The sequence below is a fragment of the Phodopus roborovskii genome, unplaced genomic scaffold, assembly GCF_943737965.1.
Source record: "Phodopus roborovskii unplaced genomic scaffold, PHOROB, whole genome shotgun sequence".
In the NCBI taxonomy this organism is placed as follows: Eukaryota; Metazoa; Chordata; class Mammalia; order Rodentia; family Cricetidae; genus Phodopus; species Phodopus roborovskii.
This window is the reverse complement of record NW_026126540.1, coordinates 36828832-36856777: the sequence shown is the minus strand read 5'-3', so window position 1 is coordinate 36856777 and position 27946 is coordinate 36828832. Positions and strand designations below refer to the sequence as shown.

Below are 27946 nucleotides of genomic sequence, written 5' to 3'. Positions count from 1 at the left end.
CCCAGAATCAAATAAAGGCCCATTGACTTTATTTGTGTGTGCAAAATTGAAGCCATCAAAGAACTTATGCCATATCCTATTTACAGGGGGTAGGGGGATGATTACACAACAACAATAATGATGACATGTTTAAGCACTATAAGAAATGTCTTAATAAGGTAAAACTTCAACATCAAACACTGATTCCAAATGATCTGCTGACCAATGCTGGTAATTATGGGTCATGGAAAATGTCTCCCATATAAGTGTTCATAACAAAGATGCTTTTAAAATGACTGATGAAATATTTAAGGCCAATGATACAGACAACTTGATGTTCTTTAGTCTGTTTTTCTTCAACAAAGTAGCAACACTACAATGGTATTATCCTTTGGTTTTATTTTCTAAGATAAAAAAAAAGTCTAGGCATAAATATTTCTAGATAATCTTCTTAGTGACATCTTTAAAAAAACTTATCAGATGGTTTATTACATTTCTCTTGATTATCATCGTTCATTAATGTCACTGTCAGCCTTGATTAACTGATCCAAATTTTCAGAATATAATGAGCAACTGTTGTGCATCTTTCTCAAATCCCTGAGAATCATAATTATCACAGAAGTAGTTTTTATCTTCATTAAAAGTCTCTGGAAAGCAGTGGTGTTCTTTCATTGGTTACAGGGCAAGGAGCAGTGTCATAGAGGGTTAATCCATGTAAATTGGCTTCCACCCGCAAAGTAATTTTCTGGAACAGAAAAGAAAATTATTCAGAGAAGTTTGGTTCTTATGAGAGACTATCTCTTCACTATGCTCCACAGTCTCCTTTATGGAGTCAGAGATAAAAATGGATCTGATGAGGAACAGGAAGTCACTGCCACAAGCTGACACCAAGTGGAATGGGAAAATCAGCTTCTTGCCTCAGTGAGTCTCCTGGTTTTCTCGTAAAACTATGTGGTAGGGCTGGGCCTATATGAATGCACACAGATTACAGAAGTCTACTGAAGACTTTCTTCAGATATGTTTTGCAATTTCATTATCAAGGCTGAAATTTACTTGTAACACACTACTTCATCAAACCCAGAAATAATTTCACCAGAAATTCCTCTTCTTGTATCACTGTCTCTGGTGACAGACTTTAAATTGCTAATTTTCATAAAGAACAAGGAATCAGCCAATGAAATACTCTGATATTCCACATGAAGCTTTACTGAATAAAATGCAAACTATTTTCTTACCTGAAAATCACGAATGTAAGTCAGGAAAAATCCGAAGAAGGAAAATGACATAGACCATTCTGCTGCAGTAGTGACCATGTGGAGCACATACCCCTCAATCAAAGAGGAAAAACAGGATAGTTCTGTGAAGTTTTATTCAAACACTCAAACTAAGCAACATCAACTTCTTATAGATCAATCTTCCTTCTGAAAATCTAGCTTTGAGTTGTGAATATGTTTTGAGAACTGCAGTAGATATGAATACACCTCCTAAATCATACTAGATGTCTGAGTTTCACTTAGATTAAATATAATTTCCACTAAATAACCAAGACAAAAGAGACTCCATTGTAAAACCAAAAATTTACCTTCTTTCCCCGAGCTATAAAATTCATAAATCAACACATATAATCCTTACACGGAGGAGGCTGAATGAAGATCACAAATTTAAGGTCAGCCATACTATATAGTGAAATTAAAAATATACCCCCACTCCAAAGACCCAACTAAACAAGCTGTGCCTAGCTTGTACAAGACCCTTGGTTTGATCCCCTTCACTGTAAATCTTTAAAAAGTGATGGGTGATGTCTGTCTGTATGTATGTTTCTCTTATTGGTTGAATAAAACACTGTTTGGCCAAGAGAGGCAGGAAGACAGGTGGGACTAGGAGACGAGGGAGGAAAGGTAGGCAGAGAGAGACCAAAAGAGATGCCATGTAAAGACCAGGAAGATAAGATGTGCCAAGCATTCTCTAGTAAGTGGAAATACATAATTTATAGAAATGTGTTAATAATTAACAGAGCTAGCCAATAAGAAGCCCTAGCCATTGGCAAACAGTTGTATAAATTAATATATGTCTTTGTGTGCTTATTTAGTGCTTAAAGGGGTGGGACCTGGCGGGACAAGAAACCTCCAGCAACAAAAAGGTATATTTGGAGGGAGTATGGAGAGATGCTCAGTTGGTAGTGCTTGATATGAACACATGAGGAGCTTCCCTCTCTCCCCAGAACCACAGAAAAAAGCCAGTGTAACGGTACATGCTTCTGACCCTAGAACTGGGGAGCTAGAACCAGGCAAATTATTGGAGTTGGTGGCCAGACAGCACAGCCACATCAGCAAACCCTAAGCCAGTGAGAGATTCTGTCCCAAAAAATAAGCTGGGCAGCACCTGAGGAATGACACCTGAAGACTGTCCTCTGCCTTTCAAGTATACACACACACACACAAACACACACACTCACACTCTCTCTAATGCATGTGCATACAAAGTATACATAAATGTGTCTGTATCTCCATAAAATTCATAAAAATGACACTAGGAAAAGTCAAAGAATACTCACTATAAATTTTTATAAGGTCTATTTTTAGAGTTTGTACACTAACTTACAACATATATGACACAGGTTTGGAGAGATGGCTCAATGGTTAAGAGTGCTTGCTGTTCTTCCAGAGGAACCAAGTTGGGTTCCAAGCTCCAATGTTGGGCAATTCATATTTGCATGTAAATATAGCTCTAAGAGATCCAATGCCCTCTTTTGGCCTACAGGTATCCACACATATATGATGTACAGATACATACAAATAAAGATAAATTTAAAATGAAAATAAATACTTAAAAAAATTACACACACACACACACACACACACACACACACACACACACACACACACACGATAGACTTTAAGCTCTTACTTTGTCCTCAGGGTTCCAGTGTAGTTTCTGTACTACATCAGCACCAAAATCACTACTGTACAAAATTGATGAGCAAGTCAGCACTATAAAAAAGTCAAGGAAAAATCTCAGAGACCTGAAGATTTAAACTTGTAAATCCTAACAACAACAAATCACTTTAAAGGCTAGCTTACCCATTTGTAGCTATGGTCCAATCCTAATTCTTTAAAGAAGTAATGTCATATGGCAGTATTAAAACTAAAGATGTATCCAAAGGGCTCACAGGAAATGGTTAACATCATCATGACCTTTCCTCTTTGATCAAACAGCAGCAGCTTGACCATAAATTTCCATTGAAAATTTTCTGTAATGAGCATAATAATTCTACCTTGATTTCTATTAATTATGACTATGCTAAACATTATTTGTGTTACTTTATTTCTGTCTGAATTTCATGCACAAATGTGTAACTTTCATTACCCTAAAATGACTTTAAAGGGTGTTGGTGGGGTAGGGAGTGGGTAATGCTGAAATAATGCCTCAGCAGTTAAGAGAACATGTTGCTTTTACAGAGGATCAAGACTCAATTCCCAAGACCTATGGTATTTCACAACCATCCATAAATCCAAATCTATGGTATCTGATACCCTCTTCTGATACTGGTGGTTACTAGGTATGCACATGATACACATACAAAATACATGTGGGTAAAACACCCATACACATAAAATATTAACATTAACAAACTGGCACTTATATTGTACCTATTCTACTCACTTGTTTTGTTCTTCTATCCTCTTTGCACAATAAACCACACTTTACAACAAAGGATACTGCTAAGTGCACTTACTCCACACCAGATAACCAACAGCAGTCTGACCCAGAAGACTTGTTTGCTGTGAATTTTAGGTTGCATTTGGTAGGAAATGATGGTCTGAACAAACATGTATAATGAACCCATACTAAAAGCAAGCACAGCTCCACATACATGTGCAACAAACAGTGTTGATTTCTGAGAAGCAGAAAAAAGAAGTCACTCAGTGAGAGAAACTCATTCACATCAATTTAAAGGCGCAAGCCACATATTTGCTGAGTGGACAAGCTCTGGATTCAAAAATCACTTCCCCAAAGCACTGGAATATTACAATGAAACCAGATGACTTCATTTACCAACAGTTACAATGGTAACAAGTATCCATGACTTTTGGTTACTTTTTGACTTAACATTTTTCTTGAGTCCTATTTGGTATCAAATATTTTTTAAACTTATTAATATGCAAATTAAGTGATTAACTTATTAATATGCAAATTAAGTGAAACAGACACTCAGCCCTCATAGCTTATGTTCTAGTGAAGGTACACAAAAATAATAATAAACCAGAAATAAGGCTATTCCATAATAAGGTACAAAATGGTAATAATAATAATAGAAAAAGGTAAGTAGGTTAAAAGCAGAGAGCTAAGGATATCAGGGGAAGAGAGTTTAAATTTAAATGTAACTTAAAGCCTTCATGGCACTAATTTGTTATTGATTATGCCACAGGAATTATTCTAAGTTACAATGTCTTCCCCTTATTTTCTTATATCCAATTTCTAACACTATGTGTTCCATCTGTTTAAAAGTAACAACCAGCAATATCAAATTTCTATAAACAATATTTAAAATCATTGAGGTTTTTTCTTTTTGTTTGTTTGTTTGTTTTTAATTAGTAGTATTTGTACTTCCTTTGGTAGAAAAGGCAAATCTAACACTTGGCGCAAAGGGAGATTAAAGACTAAGAAAATAAAGGAAAGGCAGGGTCCAGTTTCCTTCTTTCACATCAGCCATACAATCCACAAACACAGTTAATTTGTTATCCCTCAGTTGATTGCTACAGAAAATTCTCAATTTACAGAAATCAGAGATTTGATTTCTCAAAGGCAGCAGCTTCTTTTCTTAATGAAAAAGTGGGCTCCTTCCTTGAAGCCTTGGATATTTTATGTGGGAAAGCTAAATATAGACATAGCCCAACCAATGCCAATATATAATTCCTTAACAAAATCTTTAAATTATAGACAAAAACTAAAGAATAGAGGGAAAGTATTTGCTGTATTAAAAATAGAAATGGAGGTGTATAAAATTAAATGGAAACAGAAGGAAGGTAAGGAGGGACAGCTAACACTAACAGTCATTTGAGGGGGTCTTATAGAAACCAATTACAGTAGAAGTTTCTTAAAATACATACATATATGAAAGAAATCTAATAGAATCACAAAATAACAGGGAGAGACAAAACCCAAGAAGATCTCTTGCCATCAAGTGAAACTTTCAGTGCCATGAATGGTTATATCTAATTGAGTTGTTAGCCTAAGGAGCCTAATAAGAACCCCCACAAAAACTCGGACTATTGACAAAGAAATTGATTGCTCTCTACAAACTGATGATGAGGTTTTATTGCTAAAGACAACATCTACAAGTCTCATTGAACATGGAGAAGCCATGCTGTTACCTAACTAGAGCCATTACACTTACTGACTATTGTTCATGATAATAGGTGGTACTCTGCATGCTACCTAAGAAGAGATATAAACACTAACCCAGCAGCAAACCCTTCATTCTACAATGGTGCAAGATACACTGGTTCAATAGTGGTACAAAAGTTGTAGGAGTAACCAATGACTAGCTGATTGGACTTAAAGCCTACTTTATGGGATGGAACCCATGTCTGACACTGGGTGGTCAAGAACCTTGAGATTAGACAGGTCATGGGCCTAGGGGAAAAATAAATACTACTGTTCCACTAAAGGGACATAGCAATAAAATAACTCTTAATGACATTCTGCTATAGTCTTAGGTCAGTGTCTCACTCACCTATAAGTAGACCAATTTCCTCCTGCAGGAGAGGGAAAGGAATACTGAGACCCACAATTGGCCAATATGTAGTGAGTAAGAGACCTTGAAACACTAAATCCTAAATGGGATTATCTTCATCAACCCCTTCCCTCAGGGATCAGGGAGCATTGCAGAGGAGGAGACAGAAAGTATAAGAGACAGAGGGGATAGAAGGGGATAGAAGACATCAAGGAGCCAGTGCTTTCCAGATACAACAGTACTGACACACATGAATTCACAGAGACTGGCAACATGCACAGGATCTGCACAGGTACAAGCCAGATGGCGTGCCAGCACTGAGAGAGGAAGTAGACATATGTCCCATCCTTAACCATTAAGCTATCTCAAATTAACAACTGCTCACAAAAGAAAACTTAATTTTCTCCAAATGGAGTCTCTGCTAAGTATACAAAGCACACTTAAGGGCAGGATGACCAGCATTAAACAAACTCAATGGGATTTTGCAGACTTTTCTCTCTCTCTCTTTTTTTTTTTTTTTTTTTTTTTTGTCTCATAATTCTTTGCTTGATTTTTTTTTTTTAAACTTACTGGTCCTTTGCTTATATATTATAGTCCCACATTTTGTGTTTAAGTGGGTTTGTGTGTTTAAATGACTGTATGTGTGTGTGTTTCTCCTATATTTTCTGTTTGTTTTATTCTGGTTCATTTGTTTTTATTGTTTTATTTTGCCTATTTGTTTTCTACAAACAGAAAGAAGGTGTAAAGTCAGACAGCTGGATGGGTGGAGAGGTGGGGAGGATCTGGGAGGAAGTGAGTGAGGGGAAAATTGTGATTAGAATGCATTGTATGAAAATAAAATTATTTTTAATTTTGAAAAGTTCAATATATATGAGTAGTTATCAGCTTTAATTATTTGTATAAATAAGCTAAATATTAAAAAAAACAAATCTACAACTTACTCTCTAGTTTCATAATTTTAGAAACTAGGGAAACAAAGGAAAAGAGCTTAAGATTACTGATAACTGTTAGAATGAGATGCAGAAGGTCTAGACCAGTCATCTATAGAATAGAGAAGAGCATGGGAGAGACCAGCCCTACTAATACCTTTACTTTGAGAGATTAAGTTTCTTTTTGAAACTATCCAATTCATTGTATTTTCACGGGATAATCCTTGAAAGCTAAATAAAGTTTCCCTGCTTATTATTCCCTTCCAAATATCCTGAAGGATTTATCTAGAAGAGAAACATTTTTCTAAGTGAACATTGAGGACCATTACCACCCATTATTCATTTGTTGACTTTTACATATTTACTGTTGAAAGGCATTCAACTTAAATTATACTTAAAATCCTCCATTCTAATAATTATTGGGCTTTCTCTTGAACACAAGTAACCATATGAGAAGACATCTTTTCCCCAACCTTTTTAAGTACCTTCAGTGTTTCTCAAAAATTTCTAAACAATTAATGAGCACTTGAATGCACCAAGTAGTGTAGCAGGTGCTGGAGTTACAGTGGTAGCAAACAATTGCACTTACACTTAATGAGAAATACACTAAAATGTGAATAGGAAAATAGACACTACTAATAAAAAATAGATTCAAGTAAGAAGCAGAAATGATAAGCTTTCCAGGACTAGAGAATACAAAAAGAAAACTCAGAATACACACAGTAGGAGTCAGCAAAAAAGACTTCCTAGGAAATTGTGGTCTACATTGAGGTCTGAATTTACTTAGGTCTGAAGCTTGTAGTACGCTTGAGTACTTATGTAAAGGGGCTAAATAAACAAAGCGGGCAGGCATTATATACAGCAGCAATGTTAAGAACATAGTGATACAGGGGGCTGGAGAGATAGCTCAGTGGTTAAGAGCACTGACTGTTCTTCCAGAGTCCTGAGTTCATTTCCCAGCAACCACATGATGGCTCACAACCATCTGTAATGGGATCTGGTGCCCTCTTCTGGTCTACAGGCATACATGCAGGTAACACTATACATAATAAATAAATCTTAAAAAAAAACAAAATACCATGATATAAAAATGAGGCTAGAGAACCAGAATAGAGATGACCTTTGATCAGATTAAACAGCTGAGTTCATCAAATTACTTTTCATTCAGATATTTAAGGAAGACAACAGAGAACTATTTTTAATGGAGTATTGAGTAAAGGGAAGTAAGAGTGAATACAGATCAACAATCCTTCAAAAGAATTGGCAAGAAAGGAAAGAAAAATAAAAATAATGAAAATAATGAGAAGCAGAAGCACTTAAATATTTAAGAGTGTAATCAGAAAATCATCACCACATTCACCACAGGGCTAAACTTTCCTCCCAGCACCCTTCACCCCCAAATCATAAAGGAGGGATAAAAGGTAGGTGATAATATTCACCACTTTAAGTGGCAAAACCTTACACAGAAAGAAGGAGAACACGTGTATATTTGGGTGATGCTAGCATCTGTGGATAAAAGGGACAGAAGGGAAGCCATGAGTAAGAGTCAGAATGTTCAAAATGTCCAAAGTTGAAGGAGGAGGTATAACCAAGAGACAGCTGATTCAAAATGATAGAGCCGAGAGGACTGGTATGGTGACGTGAATAAGAATGAATGCAGAAAACAAAACACCAATTTTAGATCTGCAATGTGTCACTTACAATGTATATCAGTTCTGTCTGATTTTGAGGTAACCTCCTCTAAGTATGATGAAGTCTGTCCTGACTGCACTGACAAACAGTTCAGATCACTGAATATGGATAACTCTACTAGTTAAAGTAGCTGTTTCTTTAAAATGGTACTTAATTCTGTTAGGCAAAGAGACAGGAGCAGCATGTGACTGAACAGCTCAGCTTTACATTTTACCACAGACATGCAAGAATTTCAGGAAAATAACCATCTTAGTTAAAAAACAAACCTGGAAATTTGCCACAAGAGAAAGTCCTAAACAACTCAGTATCCCAAGTACAAGGCCAGCTTTGTTGAATTTGATGATTAGGTTCTCTTCAGGATTCAGTGCATGAACTTGTTTGTAACGAACATACATGGTAGCAATACCTGGGAAGAGAAAATTTGAAAAACAACGAAGTAATGAGTAACCAGGGGAATAAAATGCCAGCGAAGAGTTCACACACAAAGGTGAGCTCTACCCAGAAACACAGATTGTCCTTTGAACAGAAATTTGAAAGGAGAACACAAAAACAGTTGTAGATCTTAAAGAACTTTTATAGTCACCTGTGTGCCTGAGCAAGCCATTTGCCTTTCCTGAGTCTCATGTCTACAACTGCTTAGTATAAAATTTAGACAAAAAGTTTGATGTGTTCTGAAAAAAAGTTTCATGATATTCTTATTATATTATACCCATAATATTTTTAGGATCACCATCAAAGTCAATGGTAGAATCCAGATGGGACGTGTGTAAGTAAAACAAACAAAAAGCTTCACTCTTCATTCTTGTACTGTTTTATTTCAGGGTTCCATAGGTGGGTTCATGAAGGCACAGCAGTCAATTACACAAGAAAAATAGAGCCTGCTTTATATGCTCACATTTCAAAAAAGGGCCAAATCAAACTTTCTACTGCAAGGTTATTGCCAAACAAGACTGCAGTATAATAAACATGACAGATACATGCTATGTAGATAAGTTTCTGAAGAATTTAAAGAGAAAAAATATTTTTATAAATTATTTTTCCTTCGTTACAGGGATGCAGGGATGGTTCAACATACAAAAATCTATCAATGTGATCCACCATATAAACAACCTGAAAAAGAAAAGCCACATGATCATCTCACTAGATGCTGAAAAAGCCTTTGACAAAATCCAACACCCTTTCATGATAAAGGTCTTGGAAAGATCAGGGATAACAGGAACATACCTAAACATAATAAAAACAATATACAGTAAACCAATAGCCAACATCAAACTGAATGGAGAGAAGCTTAAGGCAATTCCTCTAAAATCAGGAACAAGACAAAGATGCCAACTCTCTCCATATCTCTTCAATACTGTACTTGAAGTTCTAGCTAAAGCAATAAGACAACAAAAGGAGATCAAGGGGATACAAATTAGAAAGGAAGAAGTCAAACTGTCACTATTTGCAGATGATATGAGTTTACATAACTGACCCGAAAAACTATCAGGGAACTCCTTAAGCAAATTAGGATACAAGATAAACTCAAAAAAAATCAGCCCTACTATATACAGACGATAAAGGGGCTGAGAAAGAAATCAGCGAAACATCACCCTTTACGACACACACAAACAACATAAAATATCTTGGGGTAACACTAACACTGGTAGCTGATAGAAACAGAAGCAGACACCCACAGCTAAACACTGAGTCAAATGCCTGGAATCCAGCTGCAGAGAGGGAGGAGTGATAAGAAAAGGGGTCAAGACCAGGCTACAGAAACCCACAGAGACAGTTGATCTGAACAAGGGAGAGCTCATGGAACCCCAGACTGGTAGCTGGGAAACCAGCATAAGACCGACTCAGACCCCCTGAACATGGGCCTCAGTGAGAAGGCCTGGGCAATCTAAGGGACCTCTGACTGCCAGGATGTATCCCTAGTGCAAGAAAGGACTTTGGGAGCATATTCCCCATAGAGGGATACTTCCTTAGCCTAGAGGCAGGAGGGAGGGTCTAGACCCTGCTCCAAATGACTTGACAGATTTTGATGATCCCTTCTGGAGGACACCACCCTCCCTGTGGATTGGGGTGGGGGTCAGGGGATTTGGGAGGGAGAGGGAACTGGGATCAATATGTAAAATGAGAAAAAATAATAAATATATATAAAAAATAAATTATTTTTCCTAACTTCAATTTCTTCAATGGTCTTTTACATTTATTTGTTTTTTTATTTGTTTGTTTGTGGTATGAGTGAGTGAGTGAGTGAGTGTAAGGCACTAGACAGCCTTTGATAGTTGGTTCTCTCCTTCCCAAGGTAGGAAGGATCCGGGGATCAAACTACTCAAGGTTATCAGGCTCAGTAGCCAGTACCTCAACCTCCTGAGTCATCTGTCTAGTCCTAATTTATTTTTTCATGCAAGCAAATTTATTGAATTGACAAATGAAATTACTTTAAATGATCATATTTGATGGCAAAATATTTTACTAATTAATAAAAATCTGGGTTCTCCCCTGATTTGGCAGGCAGCAATGTTTATCATTATATAACCAAGGATTTCTTCTCTTTTTTCAAAAACATAACTATAACCCACAATTTAGTAGTAACACATTTTCAAGTATAACTAGAAAATAAGCAGTGATAACAATTTTAAAAGAAGTCAGCAATTTGACTATTCATTTGAGTGTTAAAACCATTCCCTCTTCTATTACTTACCTAAAACTGCAGCAATATTTAGCATCACTCCAAAGAGGCATCTTTCTGGAGGTACTGTACCAGTGTCACTAAAAGACAGAGAAAAGTATGTAAGATTCTTACACTAAATACCCTACCATACATAACAAGGTCTATTTAGAAAGCCTTTATACCTTAAAAGTCCCTGAACTTAACTCACATATTTATAAGGAGAACAAAACTTTAGTTTATAAATATCTGTCTGCCCCTTTTCTACTATTTCAGATCTTTTCATTACCACATACCAGAAATCAACAGAAACCAATTAGAAAAAAGATTATCCTTAATATGTTAAATGTACATTCTGCATTTATCCAAAATTAGGTACATAAATATATCAATGTATCAGCCTCACTGGAATATTCTGTAAGCAGCACTGCCTTTCATAGCTCTTGTCTCTTTGTACCTGTTGTTGATTGCCTGAACTTCAAATAACACTTGTTCATCAACTGGTCATTTAAAATGCTTATCAAATACCATTTATCAGTTATTGTCTATAGTTAGGGTTTTCACTGCTATGAAGAGACACAATGACCACAACAATTCTTATAAAGAAGAACATTTAATTAGGGCTGGCTTACAGGTTCAGAGGTTTAGTCCATTATCATCATGGTGGGAAGCATGGCAGTATGCAGGCAGACATGTTGGAGGAGTCAAGAGTTTTACATCTGGATCAGCAGGGAGCAGGAAGAGTGATGCTGGGCCTGACTTGAGCTTCTGAAACCTCAAAGCCCACCCCTGGTGACACACTTCCTCCCTCAAGGTCACACTTCCTAGTAGTGTCACTCCTTCAAACCAGCACAGTGATCATTTTCTGGGACAGGAGTAGAGAGGATAACAAGGTAGATGAAACTTCTACCCTCATGGAACTCATAGTCAGGACTGATTTTGAGCATCTTCTTACTTTTAACCTTGGACCAGTCCTCCATGACTGACAAACCACTTACTACATTGTATTTCAACAGATCATGATACATTCCTATCCTCCAAGGTACTGCGGACTACTACACAGATTCCGATCGAAAACAAACTATTTAAAAAGTGTAAATCTTTCAATACATTCTTTTAGCTCCTTAACACTATTTTTTTTCATCTGCTAAATGGAACTATTCATTTATTCCCAGCTTTGCTGGATCAATACAAGAATGAAATAAAATGTGAGATAACTCATGTAAACTATCCAGCAAAGTGGAGACACTCAATAAGCATTACTGTTTCCTTTTTCCTAAAATTATTATACAGATTAAAAAGACAAGGTGGTTAGTCTTGAAGTAAAGTATTACAGATTATACAATTGTTGGTTAGTGCCCTGATATAAGTACGACTATTGTACCTTTACAGATATCTTTGTCATGTTGGTCATTGTTGTAGTTTGTAGGTATCATAACTGGGTAGGACCACTGATTGCTTTTCTCCTTTTTCAGCTTGCATAGCACATTGTAGTACCATGAAAGCTAGTTTTTCAGGAAGAAGGCTTCCAGGTCAGATTCAGCTTAAATTTTGTCTGAGTCTTGTGTCTAAAGTACATGGGTCTTCAGCATTAGGGACTTAGCTTCACATTCTGTGAGGCAATCAAGGACAACAGCAATAGACTCTTCTCATTGGTAAGTAGTTTGGACTCCCCTGACCAACAACATAAAGGAAGGTTCTCATGTCTAGCACTTGAGTTTTGCTAGGTAGTCTATGGCTGTTGCAGGGAGAATTCTACCACTCCAAGTGGTAAATTTTCATTTAAACTACATATTGGCACACACACACACACACACACACACACACACACACACACACACACACACACACACACACAAAGTAAGTTCAGACAAACATAAAATAGTATGATTCCATGTGCCTTTTTTCAAATATCTACAGTATTATTATTCTTCCTCTCCTTTCTGTTTTGCGGACCTGTATCTTGCTCTTGAGCTCCTTCCCTCCCTCCACAGTCCCTTTTTACTTTCTTGGTTTCTGCAACTGCTCCAGAATATGTACTCACATCTGAAGATTTGGAGCTAGGAACTGCAGATGACAGAGAACATGCAACATTTTTTTCTGGATCAGGATTACCTAGCTCAATCCATTTACCTGAAAATTTCATAATTTAATTTTTGATTACAGCTTAATAATATTTTATAGTATATTTGTACTACGTTTTCATTATTCACTGAACAGTTGAAAGACATTTAAGATGCTTCCATTTGATGTAAATTCCATATACTGTGAATCAACTGTTAATGAACATGACTGAGCAAGTACCTGTAGAGCAGGACATCAATTCCTCTGAGCAATTGGCTAAGGAGTGGCATAGCTGGGTCATGCAGTAGATTAATTTTTAGCTTTGAAAGAATTCTATACCTTGATCTCCAGGGTGGCTCCATCAGGGTGCAGTCCCATCAACAGCAAGTGTGGGCTCTCCCCACATCCTTGCTATCATTTGTTGTCAACTGATTTTAGCCATTTTAAATGGTATGTGATGAAATCTCAAAGGAGTTTTAATTTGCATTCTCTAATTGCTAAGGATGTTAAGTACTTTTTGAGCTATTTCTTAGCAATTTTTATTTCTTTTGAATTCTGTTCATATCTACAGCCCGTTTTTACTTGGATCCTTTTCTCGGCTCTTTATTAGTTCTTTGCATATTTTGGATATTAATCTTCTATCAGATTCTCTCCCACTATGTGTTCCTCTTCCCTGGACTATTTCCTTTGCTGTACAGCCAACAGCTGGTACCCTATCTGAAGTACACTGCTTACAAACCTCTGAAATGAATTTTGTATTTGTTCATGTCCTTTGTGACTGTAACTGTTTGGATAGCACCTGCAATCCAAAAGGAAATCCTTTTGCATATTTATCTTAACTTAGTTATGTACCATGCAGACCAAAGAAATGAGCCTAAGGGGAGAATAGGTACTACAATGAAAATATCTTAGCATTAGAGAAAGAGTTCAGGGCAATACAGAGCTTATTATCAGAAAAATAAAAGCAAAAGGAGATGGGGCGGGGTGGGGGTGTCCAGGGAACTTGGAAAGATCACAGACGAGACCAACAGAGAACTGAAACATTCAAAAGACACTCATTAGCTCCTAAGTTACAGAAAGCTCTGAATGTAAGAAAACAGGTTTCCAGAAGGGGAAATAAAAATGCTGACAGGCCCTCATCAATCTTAAATATACATCTTCTTGCAGAGCTACAAGGAATTTGTTTGGATCCTTGGGCTATGTGTTTCTCTAACACAAGGGTTATTGTTAAATTTTTACTAGAAATGAACATTTAAAATCATAAAAGAAAAACTGTGGGTTCTAAGTGCACCTAATTTGTGTATGACCTTTGTGTGTTATCTCCACTACAGAAACCACAGCCATATGGTACCCCTTCTGAAGCACACCTGTTTGGCAATGGCTGTTTTAATAGCTCAACTGAACCTTCTGGTTTATCACTTTTTAAAAGTTTGCTGTTTTCTGTGTTAAAAAGGTTATTCATAAGAAATAAATGAGGAAATAAAAAATTGCAATAAACATAGCATAAAAATACTATTTAGACAAAGGTCCAAATAACAACAACGAAAAAAAAAAAAGTAATTGATTCAGTGTCTCTAAGATGATGTTTCAAAGGCTTCAAATACATATATATATATATGTATATATATAAAATCCAGAGAATCATTTAGATGAAAGCACGAGGGCCTGCTGAGTTGTACTTAGTGATGGTGTTTTCACCACCTCTAACCCTGTTTAATTCCTTTAACTCTTCCTCTCTCCATATTTAATTCATCTTTTTCTTATAAACATTTTATTCATAAACTCTAGTATCTTAGAAACCATTCATAATTATGATTTTTCTCATATTCTCTTTGTGAGTGTATAAGCATGTCTGAAAGTGTCAAAGTCAAAGTCTTTTTACCTTGTTGTCTACCCAGCAATACTACATAGATAAATATACCTACATTTCAGCACAGTATGTAAAGTTATGTAATGGGGTCTTTATTATCACATTATTTCTAAAAGCCAGAAGGGGAGTGATGGGCGATGTCATTCTGTAAATATGTTTCTCATATTGGTTAATGAATAAAGCACTGTTGGCCAATAGGAAAGGAAGATAGGCGGGAGTAGGAGACAAGGAGGAGAGAGGAAGTAGTAGGGAGGAGTCAAGATGGAAGATGGAGAGAGCAGAACGCCGGCCTCTCCCTCAGGTAAGATAAGACCACATGGAAGTACTTAGATTAATAAAAATGGGTTAATAATTAAGACAGATGTAGCCAATAAGAAACCAGTAACTGGTCAACAGCATTATATCAAATACAGAGTTTCTGTGTGTTATTTGGGGCTGGCGCCATGGTGGGTCCAGGCCGGCAGGAAAAACCTTCATCGTTACAGGGGAGATGGTAATAACTTATTATTTTTAAAAATGAAAATTACAGAGTAAAAAAAAATAACAATAAGAAAAAGGGAAAAAGAACTCTTTAAAGACATGGATGACAAAAACAAACTCTGGAAGAAAAGCTACCAAACCACCTATCACTTTCAGAGGTGGAACTTCAGGTGTGAAAAAGGGACTTCCATTTTATTTATTTTAAAAACAACCTTTTCTCATTTTACATACCAATCCCAGTTCCCACTCCCTCCCCTCCTCCTGCAACCTCTTCCTTCCCTCCGCCCCATTCCCTATCTACTCCACAGAGAGGGTAAGGCTTCCCATGGGGAATCAGTGAACTCTGATACCTTACTTTGATAAAGGACCAAGGCCTTCTCTGCTATATCTAGGCTAATCAAGGTATCCCTCCAAAGAGAATGCGCTTCACAAAGGAAGTTCAAATACTTGGGATAAATGCTGGCATCAGTGCCAGTGGCCCCACAGAGTGCTCAAGCCACATAACTGTCACCTACATTCAGAGGACCTACTTTGGTCCTATGCAGAATCCTGATGTCAGTCCAGAGTCAGTGAGCTCCCACTAGCTCAGGTCAGCTGTTCCTGTGAGTTTCCCCAAACTTATCTTGGCACCTTTGCTCATGTCATTGTTCCTCCCTTTCTTCAAGTAGACTCTTGAAGCTCAGCCCATTCACTCTTTTTTTTCTTAATTCTCATTCTGAATTTATGTTTATGTGTGTGTACCTGTGTGGGCTAGAAGAATGCATCAAGTCCCCTGAAACTGAAACTGGAGTTACGGGTAGTTGGGAGTCACTCCATGTGGGACCTGGGAATCCAATGTGGATCCTCTGCAACAGCAAGCATTAATGGCAAAGTTAGCCCTAGTTTATACGCAACATCATCTTGTTAAAATTTTGTTGCAATAATTACTTGCCGCTTCTGTATTTTAAAAAGATGGGAAGAGGAGGGCTAGAAAGGTGGCTCAGCAGTTGACAGCACTTGCAGCTCTTACAAACGACCTGGGTTCAGTTTTCAGCACTCACATGGCTGCTTACAACCCTCTGTAACTCCAGTCCCAAGAGCTTTGATGAACTTATCTGGCTGGCACTAAGTATATATGCTGTACATATAAACTGCCTGATAAACACTCATAAGAATGAAATTTAAAAGTGGTTATGACACAGTTCATGTAACACCCCCATAGTTAAATTGTTAGTAGTTTTGAAATTTCAAAAAAAAAAAAAAAAACAGTAACTATTGATAACTATTTTGTCAGAAATATCTAGCCAGCAGGTCATGAAAAGTAGGAACACAGTCCCTAGAATAAAACTGAAGGTAAAAGTCTTGATTCCATGACTGAATGAGTTGTGTATCATTGAACAAATCACATACTTTTCCATTACCTTATTTCTGTGATATAGCTATTGAACATGTTCAAAGTATAGTCTACAAGGAAGTATTATGGGTAGTCTGTAGGTCGTTTAAGATGTGAGGCCCATTAACAGGTGTTTAGGTCATTGGGTATGGACACTTAAAGGGAATTACAAAGCTCTGTCCTCCTTGCTTTTGCTTTCAGGTCATGAGGTTAGTGCTTTTGTTCCCTATGTATTATTGCCATGACAAAGCAATGGTACCCATTAATCATGGTCTGAAGGCGCTACAACTGTGAGACAAAGCAAACCTTTTCTCCTTAAGTTGGTTATTTCAAATATATATTACAGTTACAGAGGAGGATTACAGAGCCTCTCTTCTTAAACGAGGATAAATTTTTCTACCTTATATGGATGATATAAGGATTCGATTACCTAAGGTATGAAGAGTACTTAGAACATTACCTTGTCACACAATAAATTAATAAATATTTGCCAGTACTACTATGTTTTCCTAATGTTACTATTGTTTGCAACATTTATTAACTTTAAGAGGAAAGTAGGTCTATTCCTAGTTTCTGAGGCAAGCTCAAGCACTTACTTAGAAGATAAGTCACTAAGAGATTAGACTTATTAACTGACTTATCCCACTGTTCCTATATCTCTCCATTACATGGAGAGAATCAAATGTTAGCTTTGCTATAATGGCAACATAAAAACTTGAATTTTCAAATGAAAACTGAAGGGCCAGATTCAATGTAAATTACCAATTAGTGATAAAGACTCTCCATGGTCTGGGAAAGTAGCATGGTGGTGGGGCACTTACCTGGACCTGTCTTTCAATTCCAGTTCTGAAGGTGGGGGTTACTTCTAAAAGACCAATATGTTTCACTGACCTGATATAAGGCAATGCAGGATCAACATGGTGGAGTGTTACTGCAGTAATGTATGAGAATATGAAGGTAGCAAATGTCCAAATTACAAGTGCTGATGGCAGGAAACAGAGGCCTTGCTGAAACCACCACATTTCAAACAGGTTGTCTACAGCAGAAAATACAAATGAGAAATAGTAATGCACAAGTTTTTCCACTCGTTAAGTCACCCACTCCACAAAACTTGTACTCTCGTTCTGCAAGCATGCTCACATTTGTACTCTTACCCTGCAAGCCTCCTTTACATATTATCCCGGCATTATTTTTTCAGAGCTAAGACTCACCTACTGGCCACAGCAGAAACTTGCTTTCCACCTATCATTTCACACATAACTAAGTACCAATCCTGATTCCTCTCCTATTATTTCTTTGCAGTCTACCTTCTCTCCATCTTCATTGCTACTATTCTACCTAAACCACTTTCAGCTTTGACCAGATTATTAGAATAACTTTCTAACTGAACTTTGTAGTGCTGTTAAGTATAAAGCTACCCTTCCGTATCATCAGTACCTCACTAATACAAAAATATAAAAATGTTCAAGTCCTTCATACAAAATGCATAGGATTTGCCTATAGTCTACATATACCCCATACATTTTAGGTCACATCTATATTATAATAATGCAAATCAATAAGACAGCTGTCATAATGTTACTCAGATAATAAAAATATCTTACATCTACAATACAGTTGGTTTTGTTTTGTTTTGTTTTTCTCCCTAATATTCTCAATCTACAATTGGTCTAAAATCAATTAATGTGGTCTTCTGCTTCTTAGGGAAAAGAAAACTACTAAAGTCTTTGTAATTTCTAGACTGGCAAATACCTTATATACTGATGAGCTGGCTGGGCAGTTGTAGCCTCTAGCCATCCTTAGAAGGAAAGATTGACATTAATCAATCCTGATTCTGTAACACAGTTTCAGTTCAAAATCCAAAACAGACCAATCAGATGAACAAAAATAGTGGAGGATGCCTGTATTCCACAGAAGACATCTAGATGGGAAGACAGAGGCTCTTGACTTACCATGGGCAGGTGGGGATTGTCAATTTGTAGTATATTCTGCAGCAGACCAATAGTTTCCCTGGTCAGGATTTCTGGACCTCATCCCTCTCATCCAGGCCCTCATAGTAAATGAGAAATGTGGTGTTTGGAGCCAAACAGACTTTTTTTTTTTTTTTTTTTGTCAGTCGGGTTGAACCTAAACCTCTGACATCCAGAGGTCAGTGACTTTCCCACCTCAGGCTCAGTCTGCCTGCCTATATGTGTCAGTATGCCTCTCTCTGAAACAAGGTCTCAAGCATTCCAGGCTGGCTACCTTAATTGTTGGGATTCCAAGTGTATACCACACCATATCTGGTTGATGAGGTTCTGAGGCTCAAACTCGGGGCTTTGGATATGTATACAAAGTAAATCATCTACCAACTGAGCTATATCAGTTTCTCAAGAAGATACAGTCCAGAGTTTGACTTGTGACTGTGGGTGATGGAGAGAAGTCAGCAAAGGATGTAGGGCTTCAAAATGCAAAAATGCAGGAAGACCAGGGTGACAAGCCCAGCATAGGGCCATCCCTGCCCGGTTTGGATTTCCTTTATCAAGACGAGTGGGGGCACTGCAGCAGGAACAGGATGACAAGGAAGGCATGCTGCTAGTAAATCCACCCAGGGCTCCCACTGTGGTCCACAGCAGCCTGGATAACACTGGGAAGTCAATAGGTAGAGAGCTTGGGAAAGTAAATGGTAAAGGGGAAGTGGAGGACTATTTGCATGACAGCAAGAGTTCCCATGACTGAAAAACAGCTGCTCTGCTATTTCAAGAAACCTTTCTTTACTTCCCCACCCAGGGAGAAGAACTACTTGCTGGACCTGCCTGTGAGTAATATGTCCATGGATGGTATAAAACCGAGCCATCTGGGCCAGTGCTCTGAACTGCCTAGTCATCCCTCCAGCTCTAACCTCTACACATTTTCCAAGTCTACCTTTAGCTCAGTGTCCTGATGTTTCCAGCAGCAGCCTGTACTTCACCAACAAGGACACCAATCACACTGAATGGTAACACCTTGTTTGGTTTTCCTTCCTCACTAAACTTCAGTTTTAGGAGAACAAGAAACAATTATTTTAGACACTATTATATTTCTGGTTCCTATACAAAAGGTTAAAAAAAAAATAAATATATACTACATGCCAAGATGTTATGTATAACAAGCCAAGAATATGAATTATATCTTCATTTACTTAAATATTTAGAGACTTAATTGCTAAAAACATAAATTTAAAAGTGATTGTTCCTAGTATTTCCCATCAACTTTATAATTCCTGTAAATACCAATTCAAATTCCTTGAGTCTGACTAATGCTCCACAATCTTCTACTTCCGTGTCTCAGGCTGACTTTCCCAATAGTGAAATCTCAGCCACTTGCAACTTGTCATCTGCTTCAATCATATGATAAGTTGCAAAATAAGCATATTTACATTGCTAAGAAAGCTGCTTTCCCTTTGCTCCAAAAAGCTACCAGCATAAGTTTGATCCAAGTAATTTCCTGTCGAAACTGTTATAATCTCCTAGAGTTTTTCCCTTTTTCTAAATGTCCTTAATGATCTCTCAACATTTTCATTTATCTATTTATTCTTGGCAATTCCTTGCCAATATACTATAGGTGCTTTTTCTAAAGTAGGTTTTGGAGAGAATAAGCCTGATGGGTAACATTCCTTCGTCAGCTCTTAAATGCTACTTTAATTCCTGTTTCCAATAATTCTTCTCAAGTCTGTAGGAACCCTATTATCTGTTGATTTTGTTAAGTCTTACATGTGCTTTTCTTAGAGCTTGACCTCTTAGAAACCTGTAATATGATGGCATATAGTCTCCAATATGTATTTTTTTAAACAGTTCTTCCTTTCTTTTTGTCTTTCTCCCTCCCTCCTTCTCTTCTTCCTTCCTCCCTCCCTCCCTCCCTTCCTCCCTTCCTTCCCACTTTCTTTGTTAGACAGAGTCAAGAAATCTTTATTTAGCAAAGGAATAAAGACAATGTAATCAAGCAAAGGCTATCCGGTATACAAACAGTACTGGACTAACTTGTCCTATGTATGAAATAATAAGTCATACACTATAATTCTATAAATCATTAACTCAAAATTGATCACAGAAGTCCCTATAAAATAAAAAACTATATTAACTGTAAAACTCCAAAAATAGAAAAACATGATTTTTTTTTTTTTTTTAATTCTAGACTGGGTACAAGCTCCCTATGTAGTCAAGAAAGTGTATGAACTCATGATCATCTCCATCGCTTAGGTGCCAGAATTATAGGCCTGTGCCATCACATCCAGTTTATGCAGTACCAGGAATCTAACCCAGGGTTTCCTGCATGCTGGGTGCTCCACAAACTGTAATACCGTCCCAGCATGATTTATGGCTTCCAAGTATGAGCTTGCATTTGTGTGATCTTAAATCTGAAAGTATTCTAAATTCTAGCTCCTTAAATTATGGATCATGAAAAATCTGGTAAACAGGAAAAGGTTTCTAAACATACAACAATCAAACAATCCAAATTCAACAGTGTAATAAACCCAGAAAAACCTGCATGTGTTTGCCTGGGCTTGTATTGCACAACTTCTGTGCAGCTTTGGCTCTGATCACACAAGTTACATTTTGCACCATGTACTCAACTATCAGTGAACATTGCCTGAAACACCTCGCTCAGATTCAAAGCTATTTCATATTAGCTATTACAAAGTTTTCTGTTCTTAAAGAAGCATAATGGTTTAATTACAGAAAACAAATACTTTCATATTTTCCTGTCATTCCTCAGTGTGTAGCATCTGATTAGTATATCCTGACTGAAATGTGTTAGAATACTTGATTTTTAAAGTTCAGATTTACAGATTTGAGCCAAAACAAACAAAAAAAAGTCATTAAATGATTGCAGTTTGGGACTAGGACAAAATTTCTAGCAAATAAAATAGTTCTAAATGGACTTCTGCTACCTTGTACTACATAATTTTGCAAAGCAGCATAAATAGGATAAATTAAAATCTATCAGCTCTGCAAAACCCAGAGGATGCACTTTGCTCTAGATCAGTGGTTCTCAACCTTCCTAATGCTGTGACCCTAATGCTGTTATACAGTTCCTCATGTTTTGTTGACCCCAACCATAAAATTATTTTCATTGCTACTTGATAACTATAGTTTTGCTACTGTTATGAATCACAATGTAATTATCTGTGTTTTCCGATTGTCTTAGGCAACCCTGTGAAAGGGTTGTTTGACCCCAAAGGGGGTACGGCCCACAAATTGAGAAATACTGCCTTAGAGTATCAAATATTTAGTGACTTAATCTTTAATGTACAACTAAACAAGTTCATCTGTCACATTAGCACTCATATTTGCTACATTTTTCATAAATGGTAAAATCATATGTATATCAAAAAACTGTTTTAAAATAAATTTCTTTATGATTTTATTATCAACATTTGATTTGCTTACATAGTTCATGTAACTATATACCCAACATCATGTAAAATTTTCTCTGGTAAGAGTTATGAATGGAAAAACTCTTAAACGACTAGTTCTAAGAAACTTAGTGTTGAGTTTGAGTCCCAGAACTCTCATAAGTTGTCCTCTGACCTCACCATATACACCTGAACAGGAACATTCACACCATACACACACCACATGCACACACCATACACACACACACACACACACACACACACACACACACTGAATAAATGAATTATTCCATGGAGAGTCTGCATTTGATCTTGCTAAACACTTGGAGTTATTACTAACCTGGGTCAATTTTGTGTTAATTCTTTGGCTTCTAGTCTTTCAGACCATGTAGACTGTAAACTTGAACTTTGACTCAATGATGGTAGGCTTTATACAGTTTCTAGTTCTCAGATAGTATCTTGATTCTTCCACCTAGAGACTTAAGAAAATAGACAAATTTCAGTGATCTCTCTTTGCCAAGAGGGAGAGATTATTCTGGTCCCTCATTCACAGACTGTGTAAAGATAGACCCTGGCTAAATTTGAGAAAAGGCAGTTCAAAGGATATGGGTTATATAATTAAGAGGAAACATTTGCATTTTACCTTATGAAAGTATTACTTACTTGAAACCTGATACCATTTGCATAAACTATAAAAATGCTGTCTTGGTCATGCAACCAGGAGATCCAGGTATGAATCCTCCCTTCCTTGTCCTTCACTGTTCTTTTTCTGTTATAAGTCAAATGCTTTCAAAGAAGATAACAGCTAGTTTATCTCTCTTGCTTCAGTTCCTTGCTTGATTTTTCAGCCTGGAGGGTTTCCCTTTCCTTGTTTTGCTAAATGTGGTTGATTAACATAAGGTTTTATCATTGAGTTCTAGCTGGCCTGGAATACATTATTGTCTAAGGTACCTCAAACTTAAAATCCTCCTGTCTTACCTCCAAGTTCTGGGATTACAGACATGAGCCACCATGCCTGGCTAAGAAATTCCATTTTCTTTCATAGAAAATGTGTTTTGCATTTAAAAAGCTAATATAAATTATTCAGAATTTAGATGTTTGGGTCAAGGATATCTTCAAACATTTTGCTCATCCCACTACTAGTCAGATAACCTCTTCCCCATTTTACTGTTTTTTTTTTTTTTTTTTACTTCTAGATTTATAGATCCTTTTTAACATTCAAAATGCAGCAGAGGGCTAGATAGATAGTTCAGTTTAACCCAGAATTCAAGTAAATAAGAGCCGGGTATGACAAAGTGCTTACAATTCTCATGCTGAGGACGAAGAGACAGGATTTCTGGGGCTCACTAGTCAGCCTAAGCTATGTGGCAAATACCGGGCCAGTGAGCCATTCCATCTTTAAAAAGGTACATGACATCTGAGGCTGCCATCTGTCCTCACAACCAAATGCATACAAGTGCACCAGCACATACAGAAACACAAGGCAGAAATGCTATCTTCTATGCACAACCTTTGCCAATCTCTTTGCATGTAGAAGAAGCAAGCACTTCCTGAGGAAATTTGACTTGCATGCCTATAGCTCTTTACTTCTATAGCATGAACATTTACAAGGTATCTGAAGTGAAAGAGTGAGATTCCACTTTGCCAAATGCAAACACATGAACTCACCCCTCATCACTTACTTGAATTTTATTTAATAGTTGAATGAATGAAAAACTGACACCAAACCATCAAACTCCAGTCACTGGACTTGTATTTTTTGTTTAAATAAGTTGCATTATCATTTTTTTTTTCTGATTTTTGGGACTCTTGCAGAGTAGGCTCTCTCCAAAACCCCTTACATGCTATCACTAAATAACAGTGATTCTATTTCTGTAAGTCATTTATTCCTTTCTTCCATCCTTCTACCCACTCTACGGTGTAGCCACTCTTGTTTTGATCTTCATTCCTGACTGAACTGCTTTTCTCCCCCTCCATCCATTCAATCTGCATTTCCAAATTACCTATTCCCCCACATTAACACTTTTTAAAAAATAAAACTGTGTGATATTGGGCAAGCTTCAAAATTCATCTGAGCCAATTTCTCTTTTTAAAAAAATGGAAATAATTTCAGCACAGACTGCAACCACCATCCATGCAGTAGTTAATAGAAAGGTACACACAGTTATTGAAATTAATATATAATAAAATTTCAAATTAGTTCCTATGTTGTATTCATCACAATACAAATGCTCAGAGCCTGTCTAGTGGCTAGCAACAAGACAGTAAAAGTACAGGATGTTTCCTTATCATGGAAAAGTTCCACCAGACTGTGCTACATAGTTATTATAGAAGTTACTATGACAACAAGGAAAGAACATAGCACACTGGTGATGTACTGTCATTAGCAGCTTTTAATATTATCAAATACTTTAAATTACATTTATGTGGTGTGTGGGTGTGTGTGTGTGTGTACATGCCATGTGGCCAGAGAATAAATTTCAGGAATCAGCTTTCTTCTACTATGTGTGTCTGAGGGATTGAACTCAGGTTCTCAGACTTGCTGGTGATTATCTTACATGCTGAACCATCTCAAAGCCTCAATATTATTTGTTAAACAGTCTGAAGAATAGCTGTTACAGTAAGGTTTATTAAAATACTAAATGAGATAATAGATGTTAGGTGGTTAGTATTTACTCCTTTTTACAATGTGAAAGATAAATTACCTATTTTATAAGTTCACAAAATTCCAATCTTCAGAATGCCCAGACTTGTTCCTTTTGCAAATATTGAAATCTAAATACAAAGAAAATATGTTATTATTTTAACCACATGATTTTAAGCCAGTGAACAAACAGTATCTGTGGTCTGAACACTAGAATGTTGCATTATGAACAAAATGTTTTTCTTTAAACAGTTGATGCTTGAAATTATTAATATCAGTGATCTACCATCTGTAATTAAAAAAATGTTTTAACTGTAAGAAGTCAATTTTCTTACTGTTCCAACAGGAGACAAATTTTTAAAAATCTCACAATTGTGACTTTCTAGTTATTGGACTTCAGGTAAAGTACTTAATTTCTGAGAGACAGTACTCCAATTTAAAATAAGTAAAAAAATACTATAATTCTTTATAAATTTTGCAATCATAACTACCCACACATGGCTGTGTATGGATTTCTTCTAGGTATGATGTTCTTGTATCTGTTTAGGCTTTGAAGATTCTAGCTGTTTAAATGGACAGTTTAGAGGCAAAGCAGGGCTTAAAATACTGTAGCATCTGCCAGAGACAATTAATGAAGTACACAGGATGGGTAAGGAAGAGTACTAACTGCCTCTGAACCCTCACCTCTGAAAGCTAAAGCATGAGAAAAATTTCCCACCAAGTAGACTAGAATTAAAATGGTCAACCATTTTAAGAGCTAAAACAGTCAAGAACCCTTTTAAGGAGGTGGCTAGCGTGTTTGCATAGCAAACAAGAGGCCTTAAGTTCAATTTCCAGTACCAAAAAAAAAAAAAAAAGGAAAGAAAGCTTTAAAACTACTTGACAATATAAGAAAACTTTAGACAACAGTAAGAATTTTAACAAACTGTATTGCATCTCTCACCCATCTTCTCTGCTTTTTTTAAAGTTCCATGATTCAGAAATCCAGTTACTTCTTTTTCATAAACACTTAAAAGCCACTAAATGATGACAACTAAAGAATAATAAAAATGTAAACTCTGGACATTCCAAGTGAACAAACAGGTGGCCTCAGGCTGTTTTCAGAAGTGCACAGGACCATTAGGCCCAAACAAAGCATAAAAATGACTATTTTCCTGAATTCTAATATGGCCTCTTGACAAAAGTAGTATTTTCTACTGGCTAATCCTAAAGCATCTAGTTACACGGGGGAGAAATAAGAATTTTTTACATTTGGGTACTTCTTTATAAATTAAAACTGGGAAAGCTGGAAAACTTATTCTTGGCTCACTGTTTTTCAAAGGAGCGCGGCTGTTAGAATTCACAGGACTAAAATTTTCTTTCAGATAGGGACCACTCCCTGAAACACAATCATGGGTTAGACACTGAGCTCTGTGTAAACACAAGGTCACCACTGAGCTCCATTTCGAACTTCCCCAGCCCCCACTAACTAGAAATAAGGGTCCAGGGATGACAAAGGGTACGGAAAGGTTTCGTTAGCTGCTTCAACAAAAGCAGAGTGTCTAAGACACTTTTTCTTTCTTCCCCTCACAACCCACCCCCCCAACCACCCCCCTTTTTTGCAAGTCTTGTAGTAAAAGAGCTTCGCTCTGCCTGAGACAGGGAAAATACCAGCGAAGTCAAGTTTGGCACGAAGCACCACTTGGAGTACGCTGATGGTAGAGGTACCAAGGAGAGAAAAAGTGGGCGCGGAGACCTCAGCCTGGTTGTCATCCATCGCGACCGGGTTCCCGGAGCTGGCCCGCGAAGGGTCAAGTGCAATCCGAAGCCAGGTGAGGCTCGTGCTCCCCGGGGCGATGGGGGCTCGCGCCGAGGTCCCGCCTGAACCTTTAATGCCCATCTTCCGCCGCAGCCTCCGCTAGACACCCCAGCTCGGGGCTAGGCCAGCCATTCTCCGCCACCCACCTCTGGGTCTTCCTTTCCTGTCCTCGACCCGCCAGCTCCAGCCTCAGCACGCAGACCCGGCTCGCTGCAGGAGTCTGGGCGGAGCCCCGGGGCGCGCTCCCAGGCAGCTCGGAGACGCGCAGCAGCCCTTGCTGAGCCACCGCTTTACGGCAATCGTGAAAGTGTCGTGATCGTGCTGCCGCCTATCAGTCAGTCAATCGGCTGAGCTCGGAGTTGCTATTTCTAGGCTTGTGCTTGTTGGGTCGGGGTAAGGCAGCGGGGGCCCGGCCTGGGGAAGTGGCGGGGATGTGGCGGACGTGGTGGGGTGCGTTTCTCCCGGGCGGAATGCAACGAGGGCAGGAGGCTCTGGGCTGGACATTACTGGGTGGCTGCTGACGGACTAGTTGAGGCGAACACCGTCCTTGCTGGCGCCCGGTGGCCTCGCGCGCGGGGTTGTGGGGAGGGCGAGGGGCGACGCCGGCGGTCCTGAGGGCTCTGGAGTCGAGTCGGAGGTGGAGGGGCGCCTGCGCGGTGTGCGAGCCCCGGGTCCCGGGAGGCAGCACCCCAGGGCGGCCCGGGGTGAGCTAAGGGCTGGGGCGCTGGCCGCGCGGAACCGACCTTGCCGGGCAGGTCCACACCCTCCTGGCCCGGTGTTGCCAAGTCCACGAACCGTGCAGCATCCTGTGTCGTCGTTGCCTTCTCTTTGGAAGTCGGTGGTGATGCTTCCTGGCTTGGGCCACGCTTTCTTGTTGAGCAACTTTTCTAGAAATTTCAGCCTATATTGACAAGCTCAGAGATTGCCAGCTAGAGTTTATTTCAGTCGCTTTCTTAGAAGGAGATTGCCGAGGTTTGCCTGTGTTCTTCCCAGGAACACTTGGCTGAACCTCAAGCCTTAACGTTTTATCGAGTTTGATTTTATTTTTTTTTTTTTCTCCCCATTTCGATGCTTGGCATTTTGTTACCAGTTTTTGCCATGTTGTATCATTCATTGCTATTGAATATGTGGTTTGGCTAAAACTCTTAACTCACCAGGCAACAATCCTTAGTTGCTTTTCAACAGGTATAAGGACTTTATCCGTGAGTAGTTAAAATGTTTCCTTCCTACTTTAGAACTGTCAATAATGTGTTCAAATAGGTGTTTGTGTGTGTGTGTGTGTGTGTGTGTGTGTGTGTGTGTGTGTGTGTGTGTGTGTGTGTTGTATTGACCGGTTGATACTCAAGGT

At 38.0% G+C, this 27946-nt stretch overlaps 2 protein-coding genes across 6 annotated transcripts in view; one reads left to right on the top strand and one right to left on the bottom strand.

The window, feature by feature from the left end:
* On the bottom strand, positions 1-26892 carry Dram2 (DNA damage regulated autophagy modulator 2). 4 transcript variants are annotated; one of them, XM_051199174.1, is made up of 10 exons: positions 26745-26892; positions 24862-24931; positions 22497-22635; positions 17674-17818; positions 11030-11097; positions 8604-8743; positions 3700-3877; positions 2887-2969; positions 1215-1307; positions 1-724 (listed from the first exon to the last, which is right to left on the bottom strand). In XM_051199174.1, the coding sequence occupies exons 4-10, from the start codon at positions 17802-17804 to the stop codon at positions 617-619; spliced, it is 801 nt and encodes a 266-aa protein (XP_051055131.1). In that variant the 5' UTR covers positions 17805-17818; positions 22497-22635; positions 24862-24931; positions 26745-26892; the 3' UTR covers positions 1-616. The 4 variants fall into 4 exon arrangements, with proteins under 4 accessions (XP_051055131.1, XP_051055133.1, XP_051055132.1 ...); XM_051199176.1 differs by having other exon boundaries at positions 22497-22628; XM_051199175.1 differs by lacking the exon at positions 26745-26892 and adding an exon at positions 26536-26661.
* Positions 26860-27946, top strand: part of Cept1 (choline/ethanolamine phosphotransferase 1) — a 41526-nt gene continuing 40439 nt past the window's right edge. For both annotated transcript variants that reach the window (XM_051199171.1, XM_051199172.1), the window contains exon 1: positions 26860-26991. The gene's annotated coding sequence lies outside the window, so the exon portion shown is untranslated. The remainder of the gene's footprint in view (positions 26992-27946) is intronic.

Coding starts and splice junctions, on each gene's coding strand:
- Dram2 (XM_051199174.1), bottom strand. CDS start 17,804: ATGTGGTGGTTTCAGCAAGGCCTCTGTTTCCTGCCATCAGCACTTGTA. Junction 2,970..3,699: donor TGGAGTAAGTGCACTTAGCA/GTATCCTTTGTT, acceptor ACTTTTTTATAG/TGCTGACTTGCTCATCAATT. Junction 1,308..2,886: donor ACTGGAACCCTGAGGACAAA/GTAAGAGCTTAA, acceptor TCTTTGATTGAG/GGGTATGTGCTCCACATGGT.